Source organism: Papaver somniferum, chromosome 3, assembly GCF_003573695.1.
Source record: "Papaver somniferum cultivar HN1 chromosome 3, ASM357369v1, whole genome shotgun sequence".
NCBI classification, from domain to species: domain Eukaryota; kingdom Viridiplantae; phylum Streptophyta; class Magnoliopsida; order Ranunculales; family Papaveraceae; genus Papaver; species Papaver somniferum.
The window spans coordinates 53,204,974-53,224,280 of NC_039360.1; the positions used below are offsets into that span (position 1 = coordinate 53,204,974).

General features: G+C 35.8%; 1 protein-coding gene and 2 long non-coding RNA genes across 6 annotated transcripts; 2 read left to right on the top strand and 1 right to left on the bottom strand.

The window, feature by feature from the left end:
• Window positions 1-2,257: 2,257 nt before the first annotated feature.
• Window positions 2,258-9,025, top strand: LOC113356158. 2 transcript variants are annotated; one of them, XM_026599196.1, is made up of 9 exons: window positions 2,258-2,588; window positions 2,671-2,804; window positions 3,457-3,664; window positions 3,753-4,332; window positions 4,412-4,663; window positions 4,770-4,958; window positions 5,057-5,131; window positions 5,233-7,656; window positions 8,518-9,025. In XM_026599196.1, exons 1-9 carry the CDS (start codon window positions 2,389-2,391, stop codon window positions 8,821-8,823), a joined length of 4,368 nt encoding a protein of 1,455 aa, XP_026454981.1. In that variant the 5' UTR covers window positions 2,258-2,388; the 3' UTR covers window positions 8,824-9,025. The 2 variants fall into 2 exon arrangements, with proteins under 2 accessions (XP_026454981.1, XP_026454982.1); XM_026599197.1 differs by lacking the exons at window positions 2,258-2,588; window positions 2,671-2,804 and adding an exon at window positions 3,303-3,317.
• Window positions 9,026-9,984: 959 nt separating this feature from the next.
• On the bottom strand, window positions 9,985-11,374 carry LOC113361254. The gene is made up of 2 exons (XR_003365031.1): window positions 10,385-11,374; window positions 9,985-10,350 (listed from the first exon to the last, which is right to left on the bottom strand). It is a non-coding gene; the product is annotated as an uncharacterized LOC113361254 (long non-coding RNA).
• Window positions 11,375-12,491: 1,117 nt separating this feature from the next.
• Window positions 12,492-15,093, top strand: LOC113361255. 3 transcript variants are annotated; one of them, XR_003365032.1, is made up of 5 exons: window positions 12,492-12,807; window positions 13,024-13,077; window positions 13,173-13,306; window positions 14,014-14,158; window positions 14,732-15,093. It is a non-coding gene; the product is annotated as an uncharacterized LOC113361255 (long non-coding RNA). The 3 variants fall into 3 exon arrangements; XR_003365033.1 differs by lacking the exon at window positions 13,173-13,306; XR_003365034.1 differs by lacking the exon at window positions 13,173-13,306 and having other exon boundaries at window positions 14,017-14,158.
• Window positions 15,094-19,307: the final 4,214 nt, after the last annotated feature.

Genomic DNA, 19,307 nt, shown 5'->3' on the forward strand with positions numbered 1-19,307 from the left:
TTTTCCTGTTTAAGAAAAGCCTTTTTATATTGCATATATTTTTCTTTTGCTTAACAAAATTTCGGTACAATTGATATGTTTCATTATTGTGTATGGATGTGTGTGTGTGTGTGTCTGTGTGTGTATGATTCAATTGTTTGCGGTTAAGAAAAACTGTGTCAATTTATTTGGCTTGTTGTTTGGTATCTTCTTTATTGTTGGGTATCAAGTGTTTTTGCTTAACTAAATTCGATGCAATTGCGGTGATATAATGTCTATGTTTGTTTCAATTGCTTCCGGTTAAGAAAATAATAGTGCAAATCAATTTTTTTTTTTGGTTTGTATGTATTGTTTATGGCTTAACAAAATACGGGATCATTTATTTAGTCCAAATTGATTATGGATAAGAGAAATTAAGTTAATTTTGATCTTAGTTAGACATATCAAATTGGAGAATTCGGTTATTCAAGTCTAATCGAATGCCTTGACAAGAAAAACTAGTTAACTAACCTAGTGTTTATCTTTTCTAAAGGGAAAGGTCTAAGTTATTATCTAAATAATTAGATCCTGATGAGAGAAATAAAGTTAATTCTTATCTTTTATTTTGGTCTTTGTACATTTACAATCAGTTTAACAAGGGAATTAAGTTTCTTAGTCGATTTGTTAAACTATTCGGGAAAATCGCTTCGGGCAATTGTTTCCTTGACAATATATTAAAACTAAATTACTTGTAGTTTTGGTTTTAACATTGGTTATCTAAAGTGGTATGTGAACCTTCTGCTTAACTCGTATAGGTTGTTTACAAGTTTTTTAGATTTGTAAGATTCTTTCGGTTTGTCCTTTATTTGCTCGAACCTTTGTCATTTTGTGACAAAAAGGGGGAGAAATATATGGAGTAAACATGTGATTTGCAATAACTAATGAAAGGACAATTGTGCTTAAACGTTATCTAACGAAACAGTAAAGCATTGACTAAGGGGAAGAAACATATCATATTGTTGTTGTAGTATTCTGACTACACAAAGGGGAATAACAAAGATGTTCGGATTGAATATTTACCTAGCTTACATTTATATGGAGTACTTCAATTTGTAACTTTTCTTTCTTTCTTTCACTTTCATTTTTTCTTCTTCTCATTTTTTTTTGCGTTTGAAATGGGTTAGATTAGTTGAAATCAGAAAAAAAAAATATCAGGGGTGTGGATTAATATACAGTTAGGAATTCTTAATTTTCAAATCGTAAACTTATTCACTGAAGATGTTACAGTTGGTTTTTTGGATTTCCAATTGACTTTACGGTTAGGTTTGAGTTTATGAAACCAATCGTAATATTTTACAATTTATCCATCTACGACTAGGAGTCCATCGTTTCCTAGCAGTAACATTTTCTTATGATTAGTTACCTAGGCAAAATCCCAACCGTAAACACGACTGAAAAACTTAAAAATTCAGCCATCCTCGGATCCCCATCATGAGATCATATGTAAAATTTGGCTTCTCTATCATATAGGGATTCACCCGCCTCAAATTTATCATTTGAATCACATTAGGTGAATCAAATTCTAGGATTAATTTTCTTTTTAAAATAAATAAATCTAATCTAAACTTCATCTATTCTTTTTTTTCTTTCTAGTTCTCTTCCCTAAAAAAACCTAAAAACTTAATCTATTTTTTAATTTAATAACTATAAATAAAAAACTAAATCTAATCTAATAACTAATACTCCCTCCGTCCCATCAAAAATACCTATTTATTTTAAATTTTTGTTGATCTTTATACATAAAAAATGGTCATATTTCTAAAATTAGTATTTTAATGGATTATTATCAAGTTTTAGTATAAGTGATATGTATAATTTGATATTCACGTTTATATCGTTATGTAGGCGCTTTAAAATATTTTCTAACAATATAAAAATTACAAATATTTGTAACGTAGTTTGAGAGAAGTGTTATTTCCAAATTTTATTATCTGTTATCCAAAATTGGAAAAAATACCTAAAATTATCCCGCCTCCCCCTGCCATGAGAACCCTGCAAACTTGAAATATGTTATCCTTGATGAGATAGAAGGAGCTCATGATTAGCTAATCTAAAAAAGATAAAAAAAAAAAAAAAAAAAACTAGAGAATTACTGCTAATTAAATTAGGTTTTTTTTTTTGCTAAATGCTAATTAAATTAGGACAAACCAGCCATTATGAAAATATTCTGGATATGGGCCAGCAAATATTATTTTTTAGTACTACCATATCAGTGCCTCGCTGCAACAAACTACTAGACTACTCTAGAATGTTCTCCTGCAAACAACACAAAACTGAAAAGACACGGACAAAAGAAAGATTTGGAACCCTAGAATGAATTTTTGATTATCATGAAACTAAACTGATGGTAACAAATTGAAAAATTAGTAAATGGACTCTCCAAAATCTGATAGTAGTAGCAGTAGCAATTGGGGAGAATTGGAGTGTATAGGGAAACTAGAGATTGTACGACCAAAACCAGTTGGTTTTTTATGTGGAACTTTACCTGTTCCTACTGATGAATCTTTCAATCATGTTTTCAACTCTGCCCTCATTCCTTCATCTTCTACTTCTTCTTCATCCTCCCAAACGTAAGCACAGTCTCTCCCCATCTTTACTTATAATGCCCTAATTTGTCTCATTATGTTTGTTGTTATTTGTGGTTTTCATCAGAGTCAAAGCACCTCGTTATAGGATGCTACCAACTGAGACTGATCTTAATACTCCACCATTGCTGCCAAACCTTCATGAAAAGAATTTTGCTCTTGCTGCAGTACAATCCAAGGCCTCTAGTTCTCCCACCGGAGGTAACCTTTTTAGAATTAGAATTTTGGGTTCATGTTATTAAAATGTGTGATGATTTACTTGTGTTGTTCATGTTGTAATCCCAATGCTATCCCAACTTTGATGTTTTACATTTGCCGATAGAAAATTTAGGGACTGAAAACAACAGTGCTTGATTAAAAGCAAATTTAGCTTTCAACACATTGGTAGAACTGATTCAGTGAGGAATAAGTATAAATGTATAGAACTGTCGTATCCGAATGAGGTTCAACTATTTGTTCAACACATGACCTTGTTTTTGGTGGTTTTCATTTTTCCCTTGTGACATGTTGTAGACTCTGCCTTCCTTATTATCTAATAGTGTAGTAGTTTAGATGAGTAATTTTGTAAGTTTATGTGTGCTATGTTTAACTCAGATAATTGGATTTTTAAGCCAAATAAGCTTAATGATTGAAGTGTTTTTCCTTCTATGATCTGTTTTTGAATGACCTTGTGGGATAAAGAAATTGACCAAGTTGTAAGTAAAAAGGAATAAGGTATGTCTATGGAACATCATATGTTGCTCTGGTGTTAGCTTAATCACATAAGGCGTAATTGTTTGTCTTTTTTTTTTTTTTTTTTTGGATATCCATGGAGCTTGACTTTCCATATCTGATGGTGGAATTATTTCAACAGATTTTAATACGGAAAGTAGCGTGGCTAGTCAAAATCTTTCTAGAAAGTCTGAGGCACTCGCTGTATATGGTCTTTCGGAGTATGGAGACGAGATTGATGTGATAGGACCAACTGACATTCTAAAACAAATTTTTAAGATGCCTTATACGAAGGCTCGGTTATCAGTTGCAGTTCAGCGTATTGGTAACACCCTTGTTCTCAATGCAGGGTATGTTCTTTAATTAGTCATTCCCTTTTTTGGTTAGTGAGTTTGTTCAACAAGTTCCCTTATTTCCTGTAAATATCCAATAACGCAGGCCTGACATTGAAGAGGGTGAAAGATTAGTTAGAAGGCATAGCAGCCAATCAAAATCCGTAGATCAGTCTTTGTTTTTGAATTTTGCGATGCAGTCAGTGAGGGCAGAGGCTTGTGATGTTCCGCCATCTCAGCATCCCCCATTGGGAAGGCAGTCTAACACATCTGCTAACACATCTATTCTTCCTGGATCCGAGACTAGAAAGAATGTATTTGTATCATCTGATCTTCCAGCACAAGGGGATAGGTCCAAATATCTCCACGGTGATGACAGTCAAAATGAGGGGTTAAACTGCTGTTCAGGTTATCCACAGGTTAATCGAGACAAATATTGGGGAAGTAAGCAGAGGAAGACAACTAACAAGCATCATGCTGTCAAGAAAACTTCACAAGTTGGGGAGAAACCGAGACATCCAATTCAAGAATCTGAGAAATATAGGAGAGTTGGTAATGATGGTTTTCTTAGGGTTCTTTTCTGGCAGTTCCACAACTTCCGGATGCTCTTGGGTAGTGACTTGCTCCTGTTTAGTAATGAGAGATACGTTGCTGTGAGCTTGCATCTATGGGATGTTGCTCGACAGGTAAGCAACGTACTTGCACATATTTTTGTTGGTTTTGTGTTGTGTAGCCTTTCCTTACTGATGTTTTTATTATTGACAGGTCACTCCGTTGACGTGGCTTGAAGCGTGGCTTGATAATATAATGGCCAGTGTGCCTGAATTGGCCATATGTTACCATCAGAATGGTGTTGTTCAAGGTTATGAACTTCTTAAAACTGATGACATTTTCTTGCTTAAGGGTATTTCAGAGGACGGAACACCAGCCTTTCATCCTCAAGTTGTCCAACAAAATGGCCTGTCAGTATTGCGTTTCCTGCAGGAAAACTGCAAGCAAGATCCTGGTGCTTACTGGGTATTGTTCTTAAAATTTAGTTAGTCTCTTTTGGTTCTCGTGCTTTTTCGTGATGGCTGTTTCAATTTGTGGCTGACCTTACCTTTTTTTTTAATTACTGACCCAGCTCTATAAAAGCGCTGGAGAAGATGATATTCAACTTTTTGATCTATCTGCCATCCCTAAGAATCCTTCACCAGATGACCAGGATGCAAGCTCTGGCTCTCTGCCATCTCTAATGCATGGACGAAGGGATTCCTTATTTTCGCTGGGGACTCTTCTGTATCGACTTGCACATAGGCTGTCTCTTTCAATGGTTAGGCTTATGTCCTTTGTCGTTTCATTTATATATCTTATTAGAAACTGATTGGCTCTAGGATGTAACTAATACTTGATGATTTTGCTGCTTGGCAGGCACCTGGTAGCAGGGCAAAGTGTGCAAGATTTTTCAGAAAATGTCTTGATTTCCTAGACGAGCAGGATCATCTGGTATTGTTACCACCCCCCAAAAAAATTCTTCTATTGGTTGTATGAGTATGTATTTGCTTGAAAATCTGTGAAGTAATTAATACTAACTTATTCTCAAATAGGTGGTCCGTGCATCTGCTCATGAACAATTTGCAAGGCTAATTTTGAAATGTTATGAAGAATTGGACTTAACATCTGAATTTGTTCCTCTAGAATCTGAAGTTACAGTTACAGATGCGGAAGAGGAATCTCACGAATTTACGCTGGCTTTACCTGGATCTGTTTTGCACTTTAAACTGTCATGTGATGAAGATGGATATTCCCATCAAGATTCAGAATCTGATGTGGTGTCTTCAAAGACGATTATGGGTGCAAGCTCATCTGCTCCTGGAAAATTTCTCGTTTCAGGAGGCATGGAGATAATAGATCCTAGAGGAGGCGATTGCGGTAACGATGATGAAGATACTCTAGCGGTGTATCAGAGGTCCGAAAATTCTTCCCATGTGGTCCAAACAGTTGCTGATCCAATCTCCTCTAAATTAGCAGCAGTACATCATGTGTCCCAAGCAATCAAGTCTTTAAGGTGGAAACGCCAACTACAGAAATCTGAAGCTGACCTTGTGGATCATGGGAAGAAAACACAAGATAGATCTGCACATGGCCATTTTTCTGTATGTTGTGCTTGTGGGGATTCTGATTGTATTGAAGTTTGTGATTTGCGAGATTGGCTTCCAAAATCTAAAATGGACCATAAATTGTGGAAACTTGTTCTTCTGCTTGGGGAGTCTTATTTAGCTCTTGGGCAAGCTTATAAGGAGGATGGGCAATTGCAGCAAACTTTGAAAGTTGTCGGTATAGCTTGTTCAGTTTATGGATCAATGCCTCAACATGTTGAAGATGCACAGTTTATTTCCTCCATGGTAAGTAGCTCGTTAGCACAGAAAACCCTCAATAAGAGAAGTGGAAAGACTAGAACATTGATGGATGACAAAACACATTCAAACTTGAGTTCCTCTGACTCTGTTGATAGTGAAGGATCGCCTTCCACTTACTTATTCTGGGCCAAGGCCTGGACACTTGTTGGAGATGTTTACGTCGAGTACCACTTGCAAAGAAATAGAGATCTCTCAGCACCTTCTGAAGCAAAGGCATCTTCCCGGGGGGTGAGAATGTCATCTGATGTTGTGAAAGAAGTGAAAAGGCTGAAGAAGAAGTTGGGGCAATTTAAGCAGAACTGCTCCACTTGTTCCTTGATAAACTGTAGCTGCCAGAGTGACAGAGCAAGCAGTGGTAACAGCGCAAGTAGTAGTAGTGGAAATGCCTGTTCATTAGATTATGGAAAAAAGAAAAAGAAAAAAGCACACGTTAAGGAAGTTGTTGGGAGCTCGGAAAACATCCGTAGACGTCGACAGTTGGACAACTCAGACAGTGATTGTTTGGTCACAACCAATAAAGACACCGAGGTTCAAGTTTCAAATACAACCAAAACTAAGCTTGAGCAGACCAGTTCTGGTTCAAAATCCGTAGTAGATGATGTGGGATGCGAGATTGTATCTGAAGCTATTCCGAGTGAAACGCCTAATTCTAAGGAGAGAACTGGTGGAATCTTTGTCTTCCTTGGGAGTCATATCATCGGAGACGCGGATGGCAATCTCTCAGTTTCTGTAAGTTGTTATGATGAAGCTAAAAAAGCATTAGGTGGAATTCCTATTGGTTCGTCAGAACTACAGTCTATACTCAAGAAAAAAGGTTGGGTTTGTAATGAGCTGGGGCGACATAGGCTTGACAGGAAGGAATTGGACAAAGCTGAACTTGCATTTGCAGATGCGATAGAAGCATTCAAAGAAGTTGCTGACCATACTAATATCATTTTAATCAACTGCAATATGGGTCATGGCAGAAGAGCATTGGCTGAGGAAATGGTATCCAAGATGGAAATATTCAAAGCACACACGCTCTTGCAAGATTCATATAAACGATTACTGGAAACAGCAAAACTGGAATACAGAAAAGCATTAAGGTATTACGAGGCGGCGACGTTTGAGTTGGAAAGGGTTGAAGTGGAGGCAGGATTGGGTACACTATCGACCAGCTTGAAGAATGAAGTATATACCCAGTTTGCTAATACGTATCTAAGACTTGGTATGCTTTTGGCAAAAGAGGATATTTGTGCAGAACTTAATGAAAAGGGAGTTGTGGAAGATCTCAGAAAGCATGAGAGCTCAGCCAATGGTGCTATTAGGGAGGCTTTGCGCATGTACGAGTTGTTAGGTGAATTGCGAAAACAGGAGGCTGCATATGCTTGTTTTCAGCTTGCTTGCTACCACAGGGACTGCTGTTTGAAGTTTGTCCACGAAAGTAAACTTCCGAGCAGTGAAAGCAGCATTATGCAAAGGGTCAAACAATATGTTTCCTTGGCTGAGTGGAGCTGGCAGAAGTCTCTAAGCTTTTATGGCCCAAAGACGCATCCAGTTATGTACCTGACAATTCTTATCGAAAGATCAGCACTTTCATGGAAACTTTCGGAGTCTATACACTCAATCACAGTACGTGCTCTGAACTTCTATCATTAAATTCATCACATTAACATAGAAGCAATTCTTGTTTGCACCCGTAGAGTCCAAAATTTCTTTATTCCCTTCAGTAATTGTTTGTAGTGAAATGAAATGCTAAGATATTTTCTCTTGATAATCTGCTGTTCTAGATCCTGTCATTGTATGTGTGTATCAAAGCTGCATATAGTAATTCCTCAAGTTAGAAACTCGTAAGGTAACTTGACGCGAAGCACTAGTAGGATAGGGTAAAAGTCAATGTATTAAATGCATTTGCATATCAAGTCTTGTACTCTTAAGTCTTAAGTCTTGGTAGGGTAGTATGATGTTACTCAAAATTCTGCTGTCCTGTCTTCTCCATTCTCATAATCAGCCTGTGTGATCTATACAATCATCTTGAGTGTGCCGTTTAAATCTGTGTCAACTATTTTTTTCAAGTCTAGACATGTCTTGCATCAGCACTAGGTTGTAGGATTGGATAAGACAAGGTAGTTCTTGGGCTAGCTTTAATTTCTTTTCACAAGGTTAAGGTGATACTGTTCTCTTCATGCTCTTCAATTGAAAAGGAATTTGCGAGTTAGCTGAAAATGCCCTTCACCAGAAAATCTTCTAAGCTTTTTGCTTATGAAAATCTTTCCCAAAAATGTATTTTTTAAGAGTTTCGACTCTTGAATATTTTCTTGTACCGTCAGTTACCAAGGTCGGGCACTAAACTCAAGTTAAAATGAGGACTTTTTATAGAACATTTGTTAGGAAAGTTGCATAAAAATCATATTCGGCTCTTTTACTTGGTAAACACTCATTTGCTTCTACTTAGATTCCTGAGATACAGCTGTTTCTTTTTTGTTTCTCTAGAACTTGGAGTTGGCTCTTTCTCGCCTAATAGAAGGTCGCCACATATATGGGGAAGAAGCTGCAGATTTATCTATCAACGAAAGTTCAGAGGTTTATAGTAACTTCAGGGGTCAATTGCAAGCATTACTGAAGAAGATGTTGCAAGTATCTCTATCTACCAATGCAAACAAATCATGTTGTGGTCCTCATGCAACTCTCATCAGTGGTTCTCTGGACGCCGTGAAACTCAGGAGGCTATATGGTATGGCTTTGAAGATGACTAATTTAAGTCAGTTGCTACCTATGTATGATCTGTGGTCAGCTTAACTATAGATTCTTTAACAGAAGCTCTTTGCAATATGTTTGTTATCTATTGGATCTTAAATACATCTTGTAGTGTATACGTGATGATAAGTTCCAGGTTACTTTAGGTTTCTACTTTTGTTAGGATGTTGTATGTGTCACTCTGTCCTGGGAACATATTTGTGATGGAATAGGAAATTAAAGTTTCATGCTTGTTGGGCTTTCATCTGGTTTGTGTAAGGTTGGTATAGCCAAAAGAATTCTTCCGTCTGATACATAGCTTTTATGATGATCAATGCTCTAATGAATGTTGCCATTGATGTGGCACCTTGGTAAGGCTGAAACCACTTTGAACCTTCACAGAGTCTACCTTGCTCTTAACAATCTAAAATAAAAGAGGAATAGAAATTAAAGGGAGCAATGGTGGTTTCAAAATTGATTAACGACATTGAATTTCAAAAGGATAGATGATTCTTATACCTGTACTTTTCTTTCAATAATACAATTACTGGAGTAATGCATTTGACATGGAATTTTACCAAGCAGTAAAAAAAAATCAGGACAACTCAGTAAAAAAAAGAAAAATCTGAAAGGTCCTTCGGAAATTACCAGCAAGGATCCTCATCTCCCAAAGTCTCTGAGTTGTTTTGGATGGCTCATAAGAGGGACCCGGGGAGAACAAAACTCTTCCTTGCGGAGGTATCAGATATGATGATCCAAAGTGTGACAAAATGCCTACCAAAAAGCTAGTACACTTAATCATCAGGGGTTAGCCCAGTTGACCAGGAGCCTGACTCTCAAGTAGGAGGTAAGCGGTTCGAGTCCTCATCTAACGAACTTAAACCACTTATCTAACGAACCCCGTTGATAAATCAGTCTTGTGATTTCGATAATGATCCAGTCCTTAGGTCGACTTCTAACTCTGGCATTCCAAACTTTCTTTCCCAAATTTCCATTTCCGATTAAACCAATCCTCAAACATCTCCTTGACATTGGCTTTGTGATCCCACGATGGATCCATTCTTGACGCAAAGTAATTCCAAATGTACGTTAGAGAAAGGGCAATGCAAGAGCACCTGGCTAATCTCCTCCTCAAAAGAGTTTAGTGTACTATGAATATATAAGAATGCAAGATACACTAATCTATTTCATGAAATATATGCTTGTTAATTAATTACAAAACAGTAGCCGTTATATACATCCAAAAGTAGATGTAATTGTAATGCTTAATCAATCAACAAAGTAGGTACTCAAGTTTTGTCCGATTTTTGAATTTAGTCTAACATTTGTCCAATTTGGTGTTTGATATTTGGAATTGTTCGACTGTGATTGACTTTATTTGACCTATTTTTTTTATTTTTCTCTTTTTTTTATTATTAATATAATTGAGTGTTTTACTTATTTACCCTTCTAAAAAAATCAGAATCCACCTTGATCCATTTCCATGTATATCTGAATCTTCATATCCAAAACCGATAACTCAACAGACCACTGCATCAATATTGCTTCAGTTACAACAGAACCCTAGACTCCATAGAAACTCAGATTTATCTGATTCTCATCATGATACCCATACAATCACTACCTAGTCCATGGTAGCACATATCCACTGAAACCCATCAACATACAACACCAGAATTTTGGTTTCATTATCTCATAGAACAACTAACAATCAACCCTCTCGGTAGCACAATCAACCCCAACAGTTCGAGTCACAGACCAAACAACCATCTCAATTGTACTATTTCTTCGAAAATTACCATCAATTTCTTCTCGGCTTTTCAATTACCAGCACAGACTCCATCAACTAAATAAATCAACAACACCAAGCAGCACCACAATCTTCTCTCTGTAGTTTTTTGAAAACTCAAATCACCACAAACTTGCACCAGATGCCGTATGTCGACTCTAATTTATTCAATCTCAGATTCAAACCAACCCCAAGTTGTAATTTCGTTTCTTGATTTCGGATCCATCTGCTCCCAAATTCAAACCTCCCCTTGCCAGAATCTGTTCTCCCCCTCTATTTACCCAGAATCCTCAAAACATCCCCTTACCAGAATCTTTTCTGCTGCCTCTATTTACCTAGAATCCTCAAAACCAAACCCTAATCTCACTGAGATTTCAATTCATTTCATGAGACTTAACTTCATCTGAAATTTCAACCTAATATGTTCAATTAACTCAATACCCATCTTTAATCTCATCCCAGAGAACCCTAATTTCTAATTTCTAGAAATTCACCCCCAAGAACCCTAATTTCTATTTGGGTAAGAACATATAGATAAATTTTATAAACCCTATAGTTTCTTCCTGGGTTTACGGTAGACATACCAATTCACAATCAAATCAGAGAAAGCCTACTTCTATTCTCTCTGATTTACCTTTTCCCCAATTACCCGAGTTCAATCGATCTCATCGCCATCATCAGTTGTTCCATGTTCATCAAGATCAATATCTTCTCTCTCGGTTTAATTAATCTCTTTCAGGCTTCCACGGAAAACTCTCAGCATAATTCGATCCATAGAGAAAGATAGAAGAGAAACTTTCTGAATCGCGAGAGAAAAATAAAAAACAGAAAGGTAGAGAACGGAAAGAAGATGAACCCGAGTTCTACTCCCTTTTGTTTAAACCGAAGGGTGTAATAGTAAATTCTGACAATTATTAGATTTTATATTAATTTTTAACAAATGCTAAACAGAAGTCAAGAGTAAACGTGAGTCAACATTATTCCAAGTACCAAACAACAAACTGGACAAATGTTAGATCAAACTCAAAAATTGGACAAAACCTAAATACTAAAAATAAAATAAACCCTAAATAAAAGCATTTGATTCAAAGGAACTCATTGTTTGGTGTAGAAGGAGTTCACAATAGGGAAAATATACTGGGAACCAATATTTTCTAACTGCAACTTGACTCAATCCTCTAAATAGCTTAGTACACAGTCCTGTAGTTGCTTCCCATTATCTCCGCAGTCGCACACTACAAATCATCCTACACCACGAGTCATCCTACAACTGCCAGCTATACACTTTCATCCAAATTAATTGTTCGCATCCTTATATATTAGAACGATAAAGATAACTTGACTGACACATCAACAGAGAAAGGATAGTATGGAAGTTAAAACTCCTAAAACTCCAAGAAAAAAAATGATTAGGGGAAAGCTTATTACAAAATCCACCCAATATTGACCCCAAGTCAAATACCGTAGACCAAGTCAGATTTCCTTCTAGTAAAAGTGGCTTTCCCCTATTAATTATCAAATTTTAATCATTTGTTCGTTCATGTAGCCAAGCAAACGTGATTTCTCACGGTGGTCAATAGCCTAATTTAACTAGTGGACACATTTTAGTGTATAAATAAATATGTTATTTAGTTAGTGCGACCCGTTTTGTAGTTAGCAATAATTTTTTAGTGAAAACTACTAGAACTCCTACTATATGGGTTCAATATATAGAAGCCCCATTAAATGGATCCTACAATATCAACTTCATTCTTTCACATTTTCATATTTCTAGGCCCAACATTTTAGAATTTAGGTCTTGGTAATAAAGTTTTAGGTGGGGGAAAATTAGTAATACCAAGAATGCCCTTTACTATATATACCTAATAAAATAGGCTATAGGTTTCATTTCCAGATTCATTTCTATTCCATTTTCTCTCTCCATCTAAAACCATACCGAAAACCAGAGCGAAAACCAGAGATTCATTTTCTAGGGTTTTATTGATTCGCTATACTACGAAGAGGAAGAAATGATAAGATTCTTTGATCTCTACTTGTGTATCTACTGATGATGTTTCTGGATCTTCATTCGTTTCTGAGTAAGTCGAAATTGAGATGCAGGGACGATGAAAATTGTCATCAACAAGTAGATCTGAAGATTCAACAACAAAAAATTGAGAAAGATAAGTTTCTCCCTTCTAATTTGTAATCTGAAGATTCAAATCGATCTTTTGAGATTTTTATAAACATTTCTGAAGATCAAATCAACAAAAACCCAGGTATGATTCTAAATCTAAACGAATTCATTGCAATATTTGTTTTTTTTACCATTTAGATACCATTGATTTAGTGTTTGTTGATTTCAGTTTGTTCAAATCTGAGATTTGACCAATAAACCTAATTGATTGATTTTAACCGAATAAATATCATCTGTTTTCATATATTTCAAAACTGATATTCTTCGTTTTTCTTTTCTTTGTTTGATTTTCACTCAGATCGAAGAACAAAAACAACAGAATTTCTTTGAAACAAACGATTTTCAAATCTAGGTATGATTTTCTTCTTGTTGTTTCTGTTGTTTTTACATTATTTTTTGGATTTTAATGTATTTTAGTGTATTAATAGATTAGATTTTTATGATTAGGATGTTGATTTGGAAGAAAATAAGGCTCGAGATTAAAGACGTTGTGAGATTTATGGAGGATATATTGAAGTTTCAATTAAGTTTGTTGTATGTTAAGGACGTGGATCTTTTCTGTTTTCGGTTTGATGTTTAAGGTTTGGAAGAACTAAAAATCGATTGTTGAAATTAAATTAGACAGCGATAATGTTAAACTTGTTGTCATTTTCATTTCCCATAATTTTGCTTTAGTTACAGTATTTTAAAGCATTGGCTTGGATCTTCTAGTTCATTTTTGTTAGTTATTTAGCTCTAAAATCTATCTAATTGCGTGTACAATGAAAGGAGCTTATGTTGGTACGATTGTAACAGAACTGTTGGAGACATGATAAGTTTTTATCATGTCTGATTGATATTCCGACTAGAGAATAATGACTTTCATATTGAAAATATTTTTATTGCCTGAATAAACAATATTGTTTACATTTTCTTGCAGCGAAATTGACTTATCATTAGTAATAGTGATTACTCTTTTTCAGACTAATGAAGAAGATGTTATTAAGCTAGTAAATTCTTTTCATGCTCTTAAATTTTATTTACTTAAGCGGACTTGAGATTAACTTTGGAAATCTTATGAAAATTTAAGACTTTAAGATTACTTTCGGTCGATCATGAGTTTGTCGGTGTGGGACTTCGTAGGAAAATGTGAAGACGAAACACCCACTGTTGTTGTATGAGTCTAAGTTGTACAAAGTTCTTGAAGGAGGAAGTAATTAACGATCTATTTTTTTTTCCGCTTTCGCTTGTTACCGTTTTTTTCTTTTCACAGTATGTTTGCTAATATTTTCTTCTGTCTGGGATTCAGCAGCTGGAATTCCGAATATGAGATGGTTTGGGGTCGAGATGGACTACAATATCCTTATTATGGATCTTCTTGGACCTAGTTTGGAAGATCTCTCTAACTTCTGTAGTAGGAAACTTTCTTGAAAGATTGTTCTCATGATCATATGGTAATCTTTTTAAAAATAAAAATTGTTAGAGATACACAAGTAGACTTGGTAATTGTTGAGTACACACGTAATATGCATGTGTAACTCTAAGTTACACAAGTAAAAAAATTGTTATGGATCTTTTTTCCTGTATCTTAAAATATTTTTATTATTTACATTACTCAACTAGAATTAGGCTAGGTGATTTTGGATGCTACCAAGATGATTCAGTAAATTACTATGTAATAATTTTCCTTGTTGCACTGTAAGTTACATATTTAGTGTTTTTGCTTTATATGTACAACGAGATTTCAGGTTTACATGCCACTATATATGTGTAACTACTGGTTACACATGCCACTATGCATGTGTAACTCTCAGTTACACTACCCATATCCATGTGTAAGTCCTAGTTACACATGCTAAAAATGAATAACAAAATTGTTTTTTGCATCTCTGAATCTAAGTACATTTAACCTTATATGTATGTGTAACTCCTAATTATACTAGTCACATGCATTTGAAAGTGATTATGCATTGTTTTGTATGTCTTTCTTTTAATCTCATAAAATATGTTTGTTTGTTATTCTTCAGGTTGCAGATAACTTCATAAAAGCTGGTGGCTTATTTGTGGTGGTGGAGGTGCAGGTTTTGGAGGAGGATGAGGAGGCAGTGGTGGTGGCTAGCAGCGGTTTGTTGGGCCTAGACAGATGCATGTAACTCTCAATTACACAAGATAGATGCATATGTAACTCTCAATTACACTAGGTAGATGTGTGTGTAACTTCTAGTTACACATGCTAAGAAATTATTATAAATACATGTATATTTTGTATGCGTTCTTTTTGATGTATACTTTTTGATATGTAACTTTGTATTACACATGTCATAACGATGTGTAATTGCTGGATACACATGGCATATGCATGTGTAACTTCTGTTTACACTTTCACGCGATATTTTAATAATTTTGGGCCTAGATTTAATAATTTTGGGCTTAAATTTAAATTTTATTTAATTTTGGGCTTGACAATATATGTAAGGGTATGAGTATCTTTTAATAATTCGGGGCCTATATTTAAACTTCTTTTAATTAAGGGCCTCATATTATGGGTTATCCATGGGTTGGGCCTTAGCCTAATTTTTCCATATTTTTATAACATCAAATGGGAGTCGTTTATTAAAAAATCTTATAAATAAATAACTTTAGTTAATATTGCGTTTGTCTTTTTGTTTTAAAAATAATGTATCGTCTCAAAGTGAGATGACTGGTTCAAGTTGGGTTGGGATCGTCTTAAGTTGAGTCGGTCGTCCCAATTTGGTACGCTTGCTCAGGTTGACACGGTCGACTAAGCCTGAGACGCGATGGGCAAACCTTTTTATTTAAGGGTCTGTCCATCCATTTTATTTGTTTGTCCGTCCCATTGTAGGTGTATAATGAGGAAATCTGTTTGCTTGCCCATTCCATTAGAGTTGCTCTAATGGTTGGAAACAATAGTCACATTTCCGTATGTTCACTACTAATCCATTTCCTGCTCATGTTCTTCAAATGAGTATTTACAGCTTCGGATTTGTCACTACTCCAAATGCGCGCAAAGGGTCCAAACAAAATTCAAATGTTATAGGCAATTTCTAGAGCCAAACCGGTGATTATTAATATCCTATCAAAATATTAAAACATGATAATTAGTACAAAAGTAAATGCTAATAATCTATAAAAATGTGTTGGATCAAGTTGTTATTAGAGAGTCAGGCCTGAAGAGGCACTGTGGGGGAATGCTTGGTACCGATGGTGACAATTCAAAGTACTAAGTCGCCCAAATCTCAGATGATGTTTAAGAATCTTGGATTGGCGAAAGACTCAGAGCACCCTGTAGATTCATCCATAAAAAGGTGTCATATGTTGACACGACCATCATCTTGAGAATGAGACTCATCATTGAGGTTCAGGATGATAACGAGGCTTAGCATGATATTTTTTAACTTGGAGGTCGAACCATATCCAAAAGGCTTTGGTGTACCTTGGCTAGGTGTAATAGCAAATATTTGACAGATACATGTGGCAGCATCTTAAGCTATGATGTATCCAAAAAACAGTAGAGGTGAAGCATGGAATCAGATCTAAGGTCCTGGTGCGGTAAAAGATATATCTACCCTATCTAAATGAAAAACCGACACATGTAAATCATGGATTATCTAACGGTGCAGTTCAAACCGGGAGGAATGGAATTAAATTCCACTGACAGAGCACGCGCAAGAGCAGAAGGGTCAAGTCATGGTGGGGCCGAAGACAAAAGGTTGATAGGCTCGGGTCAGATGAATTATTTGTATCGAACAATGGTGTATCGGAATACATATCCCTTGGATGGTAGCAATATCGAGTGACATATATCGGGAGGGACTTTCAGTAACCATCCGATAAGATCATCAATGTTGATAGGATACACTAACACTGTATCTTTGATGTATGAGCACCTTTGCTTATAAATACCCATATATATAGAGAGACAGAGGAAGGTTTTGTAAGTGAGCGAGCAAGGAGAGAGACTAAGTATATCCATCCTTGAGTGTTCTACTAAGCATTACCACCATTGTAACGTTTGAGAAGTAATGAGATTCATCCTTTTACCCCGTGGACGTAGGTAATAATGTCGAACCACGTAAAATTTGTGTTCTTATATTTCTCTTTACTTACTTATCTTGCATTTACCACATCTTGAATGTTAGATGTAGGATGTATTACTTTGTACAACTACATTTTGGCGTCGACTAAGGGGACGAGTAACATCTTTTAGATACTTTGAAAGTGCTTGACAAGAGTAGATTCTTAAGATCCTAGTCATCTATGATGATAGTTGAAGCTAAAGAAGATCTCTTGTGCTTTACTTTTGAAGTTGTTTGCATCGGTTAGATTGCCATTGATAGAGTTTTAATTCCAAACATTTTAAGATTTCAAGTTATTACAATTATAGGATCTGGATTTCTCTAAAAATAAAGAAAAGAAGTATTAAGATTGGTTGGTTTTGCAAAGGAGTTTAATGGTTCTTTAAAATTGTGTGAGTTGTTAGAGAGATTATCAAAGTTCCCAAGTTAGCATCCATGATGTCTGGTTGAGGTTAGATAAAACTTTATCTCACCAAGACCATGAAAATGTAAATTTATTAATTCCATTTATGGAAAGTTGAAAATCTTTAGCCTTTGAAAGTGACAACTTCGGACTGCATTGACGCACCCAACAACTCGGTTCAATGTTAGTAGAATGGAGTTCAGAAAACATCATATCTGACATGTTTTTGAAAATCAAAATAAGTGTTTTACTCTTTGACAATTGAGTCAGTTATGAGTCGAAATGGAGATCTATTTGTATGATAAAGGATGAAACTGGTAAGTGGCTAACCTCTGATAAAGATATTGAAGTGGAGATTGTCGATCATTTTAGTTCTTTATTTAACTCGACCACAACTAGCCTAGATCATGATGAAATTGATCGATTATTTCCTAGCATTATAACTGGTAGTGAAAATAATTGCATCACTAGGGAGGTTTCAGTTACGGAAATTAATAATGCTATGCGACAGCTTGGTTCGATGAAAGCCTCGGTACCTGACGGTCTTCAAGGGATTTTCTTTCATAAATACTGGGACATTGTTGGCCCAAGTATAATCAAGTTGGTTAAAGATTTCTTCTGTCATGGTATGCTTGACCACAGACTAAATATGACTTTTATAGCTTTGATATCTAAGAAAAATATTTCGACTTGTGGCAAAAATTATAGACCTATTAGTCTGTGCAATTATGCTATGAAAATTATGAAAGGGGGTATATTTTTGACTCGACCATAATTTGTAATGAAATTATCCACTCCTTTAAGACTAAAAAAGGTGTCAAAGGTTGGATGGCTCTCAAACTGGATTTTGATAAAGCGTATGATAGGGCTAGTTGGCATTTTATTGCTAAAATCCTCAAGTGTGTGGGCTTTGCTGATAAGGTTGTGAACTGGATTATGACTTGTATTAGTTCTGTTGTTTTTCAAGTCCTTATAAATGGCGCTCCAAGAAAAGAGTTCACCCCGATAAATGGTATACGTCAAGGAGACCCTATGTCCCCATTTATTTTCATTCTTTGTCTTGAAGCATTATCGAGACTTTTACAACATGGTATTGACTCGAAGTATTTGCAGGTTTCACTGTTGCAAAAGGAGCTCCTATGGTTACTCATTCTCTGTATGCAGATGATAGCATAATTTTTCTGAAAGCAAATTACAAGAATGCTTGCAACCTGAGGCAGATTCTAGACAAATTCATTCGATGGTCTGCACAGGTGATAAGTGATGCCAAGTCAACCTTACTGACTTCTAGCAATCTGGGTAGGAGTTTTACCATGGGAATGGTAAGAGAACTTAAAGTTTCAGGTTGTTTCTACGCCAGGTAAGTACTTAGGTATACCTTTACAATGTGGTAGGGTGTCAGAAAAGACTTTCCATGATATGTTAGAAAAACTTAGCAATAGGATGATAGGGTGGAAATCTAAGTCTTTGAGTATTGCTGGGAGGGCAGTTCTAATTAAGTCTGTCCTAGATCCTATGTCAAGTCATGTCATGTCTATGCTAAAGCTACCTAAAGGTCTAGTGAATAAAATTGACAAATTTAGGAGAAATTTTCTGTGGGGTGGAGATAAAGACTCGATAAATATGCATAATGTTAATTGGCTAACCGTTTGTAGCCCTGTAGTTCGAGGAGGCTTATGGATAAGAGATCTGGGGTTAAATAACTTAGCCTTACTTGCTAAAATGGCTTGAAGAGTCAGTGAAAATCCAAATTTTGATGTGGCTATCCTTTTAAAGTCTAAGTATTTCAAAGATGATGATTTTTGGACAAGTAGAACTAAGACTGGTTGCTCCACTAGTTGGAGAAGTTTAGTGCAAGGTAAAGACACCATTAAAGATAGTTTGAGGTGGTGTACTGGGGATGGTAGTCAGGTGGACTTCTGGAATGATCCTTGGATCAATGAACTCCCTTTGTCTGCTATCATCAATATGGATAGTGTTATTGTTCCCACTTTTAGAGTGAAAGATGCCATTAACCCAAGTACGAGACATTGGGATTTGTCTGTAATAGATAGTGTTGTCTCTGAAGAGGTAACGAAAAGTATTTACGCTATGCCAGTTACT